The sequence below is a fragment of the Rhagoletis zephyria genome, unplaced genomic scaffold (assembly GCF_001687245.7).
Source record: "Rhagoletis zephyria isolate East Lansing unplaced genomic scaffold, Rhagoletis_zephyria_1.1 Rzeph_scaffold_03380, whole genome shotgun sequence".
Lineage (NCBI taxonomy): Eukaryota > Metazoa > Arthropoda > Insecta > Diptera > Tephritidae > Rhagoletis > Rhagoletis zephyria.
The window spans coordinates 16,389-20,651 of NW_016160463.1; the positions used below are offsets into that span (position 1 = coordinate 16,389).

Here is a 4,263-nt window from a genome sequence, read left to right on the forward strand (position 1 = left end):
TGCCACACCTATCTTCAATTTCAGTATGTGGGTTAATCCCCGGAAAATCTATCGAGTTCAAAAATTCTGTTGTATAATTAACTGCTTCATTTGTTTCCACAACGGTGTTTATCGACGTACATATATGCTATTTCATCACTTTGAATGCTGGATTGAAAAACATTATTGAGTTGATAGACATCATTATCCTTCGCGGCAAGAATAGCTCGTTCACTGAGCCAATCGTGATTCCTATAATTAATTTGAATATCCATAAACATTCTTGCGATCAGTTCTCCTTTCGATGTTTCTAAGTTACAAAAATTATCAGGCAATAAAATTCCTCCTAATCTCTCATTGACTGGCAGTTGTCCGTTCCCTATGTTGAGTAATTGTCGCGAGAATACCTAGGCTGATTAATCGCTCTGTAGTTGGATACGCATATTCGTAGTCAACTGCAATGTATATATGTTCGTCTCAGAGTATAGACAGTAACCAACCTTTTTGGGTTGTTGTTGTAGTAGTCGTTGTTGTTGTAGTTATATTCACTCCTGAGGAAGGCACGGGGTTGTGTGCTGCTATTTAATGGCCTTCCTCAGACTTTTTCTTAGATTTCAGGGTTGTGTGCTGTATTATTATTAGATAAATAAATTTAAGTATTTGTCAAATCGTGATTTTATTAAAAGCAAATTTTAAATGGCTCGTGCGAAAGCTCTATTTTTGTGTATTGTTAAAATTTATACATGGCGTACTTATTCTTTTGTGGACTTTATGTTACTTGAGAATTTAGACAACGTGCGAGCTGCCAGGTTCTGTTATCAATATAATTAACACAAGCTTTTCCGAGTGGTTGCCTTTCAATAAAAAGAATAAACAAATATTCGCAAATAAATTGGATTTATTTTATAACTGACAACTAACCTACGCTTTTTGTTCTTTTCCCCATTTTAATTTTGACTCCTTATTATCGCCAACAACTTTATTTGTATACATATTTACAAGCTGTCAAAATTTTTCGTAGTCCCACGAGCTAGGTAAAAACTATGCCATTCGTATTCACAACGAGAAATCTCAAAATTTTTGTTTGGTCTTTCCAAATTTTCTCTTTTTAATCAGTTGGCAAAGGCCCTCAGTGGCAGCGCTCCGAGCGTTGAGATAGTAATTTCATGTCAATTAGTAGAAAAGTTCCATGTTGAAAAAACTTTTTATTATGGCGAGAAAATTTTACATTTCTGCTGTGCCAATTCGTAACTTTTTACTGTTGGAAATTTTTGACAGTTGCTCTGGTTCAAAAGAAGTTGAGCAATTAAAATCAGAAATTATACAAAAAAGACTTGTCTTTACTGACATTTATTCTTCTAGAACTAAAAGCCATGAATTTATTAGACGCCTTAGTAATAAAATCAAACCATCAGGCCGGGTTGAAAATTTTCATTCACCTCATAGTTAACAAAAATTTACAATCCGTAGTACTTTTCTATCAATTCGCAAATGCGTTTAATTTAAATCGTTTAGAAAATGCGTCATTTATGTATACCATTTTATGTGGAATTATTCAATACATTTCGTTTTACACTATACTTTTTGAAACTATTTGGAGTTAATTATTTTTTGTTTCTTAAAAGCAACCCTGCGTGCTTGGAAGGCGTGTGTACCAATAATTTCATCCCTAGCATATTCATCCCCGAGGAAGGCAGTCGCCAAATTCACCGAAGGTTGTTTACTGGTTATATTGTGGTTCGTCTTGCCACAATGTTGAATATTTCAGGCAAGCATTTATCTCGCACGCTGGTGTCATTCGAGAAATTACAGACAATGTTTGCGGAAAATCTCCTGCGAGCAATATCAATGCATTCCCGAATGGTTGAACATTTCTACGCAAATCTTCCACCATTCGATCAAGAACCTCAAGAGAGTTCTTTATGTGCCATCGTGCACTCATCCCAAACAATGAGTTTACATTTTTGTAGTAAGTACTTTTCCCATACCGGATGTTCTGGAAATATTGCACGTGGGAGTTTCGATGATATGTATGTTCAATGGCAGCATAAGAGCTAAATGAGAAGTGTCTCCATCTGGTAACAATGTCGCAGATGTTCCAGACGAAGCAAGAGCTACGGCTATGTAACTTATTTATCGAACCGTTGACATAATCTAATAAGGAGCGTTCTCCTAGTTCCTCCTGGCGCTTCCATTTGCATCTTCTTATTTGGCGCTGTAACCGCATAAGCGATTTTAGCTGAGTTTGACAAAGCACGCCAGTCGCTTCTCTCTGTGCCAACTTACGCCAATTGGAAATGCCAAGTGAATCCAAGTCCTTCTCCACTTAGTCTTTCCATCTCAGTGGGGCCTTCTTCTTCCTCTGCTACCACCAGCGGGTTCCGAGTTGAATACTTTCAAAGCTGGAGCGTCGTGAAGGCCAGAGTACGATTTCTTAGAAAAAATCGAGTTGAAACGCTATATAAAGAATACTAAAAGGAAACTATAGCTAGTTGAAAGTTTATGATCCAAAACTCATATTAAAGTAACGTCACAATCTTTAGATTCAAATACGGAAGTTCAGTATCCGATATCGCAGTCACGATGAAACAAAATAATTTCTCTGAAACCGGAAATCAACGCTCAAAAAAAATCGGAATTTAAAAATACTCAAAAATATTGAATTCAAATAAGAAAAGAAATAAAAAAAGTTTGGAAATGATATGGAAAAAAAATAATAATCAACAATTTAATTGGGTTAATATAATTATAAAAAAAATTTAAGAATTAGGAGATCTAAAATGAATGAAATTTTTTTTTGTTTTTGCAAAAGAAATTAAAATTAAAACTAAGATTTGAAAGCAATCCCACAAAATTAAAGTGAGTTGAGGTCTAAGCCAAGAAAATTTTTATGATACAAAGAAAATTTTAAATCCGATGGGCTTAAAAAAAATAATAATAGTCCAATACCAGGAGGAAAGGTAAAATTCAAATGTGCATGTAAACCCAGATCAGAAATTCAAAAATGCCGATTTTTATTTTTTTTTTCACTTAGGTGGATGGAAAAAGAGGTATTTAATTTCTTATATTTTTATTTTTATACACTTGTAATTACTAATATTGTTAGCATATAAGTATCTGTTATAGTTGTTGTTGTGAATAAGATATGTAAATGCTTTGGTGTGTGGGGGTGTTACACTGAGCAAGGTCGTAGTGAGCGCGTTAAGTCCGTATGTCTTCAGTCCTACGGTGATGTCACCTAACCCCCACCTACTATTCAATCTACTGCGGCATGTCAACCGCCGATGACGTAGCTTCAACGGTGGATGCCACACTCCTCCCACTACCCCCTGTGAAGACTCACTATGAACTTCACCAATGCGCGATGCTGGATCGCACACTAGGTAGCTCATAGCTAGGAAATTAAAACAGAAGCAAGTAAGGAAGAAACGAAGAGTTAAAAGTTAAAGTGACACTGATGGGAAAATTAAAAAAACTATTGGGCTATTATCGTTGGGCGCCAGTGTTAAACGGAAAAAAACGGATTTTCGGCCCACGCTTGTTTCCTTTTGTTCAATAAATAAATCGACACATTTTAATTTTTAATATTCAATTTCAATGTTTATTTCGATCTCTTTTTATTTCGACCCGACCCTGTTAAAAACGCGGAAACGACTGAATGGATTTGCATGAAATTTTGCAAGCAGATAGCTTATGACCTATAGTGGAAAATAGGCGGATTTTTTGGAAGAGTTGCCACCTGTTGAAAAAGTTTAAGTAAATTAATACGCGGAAACGACTAAACGGATTTGCATGAAATTTTGCACACAGATATCTTATGACCTAGGTTAGAAAGTAGGCTACTTTTTTAAGAGTTGCCACCTGTTAGAAATGTTTAATTTAATTAATACGCGGAAATGAGTGAACTGATTTGCATGGAAGTTTTCACATCTCTGCCATCGACTTGAGTGTTTTCAGGATCTCGTTCATCACGTCAGGTGTCTCCACTTCTACTCGATGGGCTTTGTAGGCTGGTCTACTTAGGAGCGCCGCCGTTTCACGTGTCTGAGCATACGAGACCGTTTCAGCAAATGTTGGCTTTGGATTTACATACGTCTCGCGCTTGGTATACATGTCTCGCATTCCGTTGATGAACCTCTGGATCTTTACCCTTTCAAGGTGTTCACCAGATGCGTCTCCAATAGCCAAGTGAGCCAGCCTCTCGATCTCCGAAGCGAATTCTTGTAGAGTCTCGTTGGCTTTTTGGCAGCGATTCTCCAGCTCCATCTGGTAAATCTGTCTCCT

General features: G+C 36.6%; 1 protein-coding gene across 1 annotated transcript in view; it reads right to left on the reverse strand.

The window, feature by feature from the left end:
• Positions 1-3,903: 3,903 nt before the first annotated feature.
• The window catches only part of LOC108368901 (uncharacterized), a 2,944-nt gene continuing 2,584 nt past the window's right edge, over positions 3,904-4,263 (reverse strand). The window contains exon 2 of the mRNA XM_017623857.1: positions 3,904-4,263. Within this exon, the coding sequence (XP_017479346.1) occupies positions 3,904-4,263 (360 nt within the window).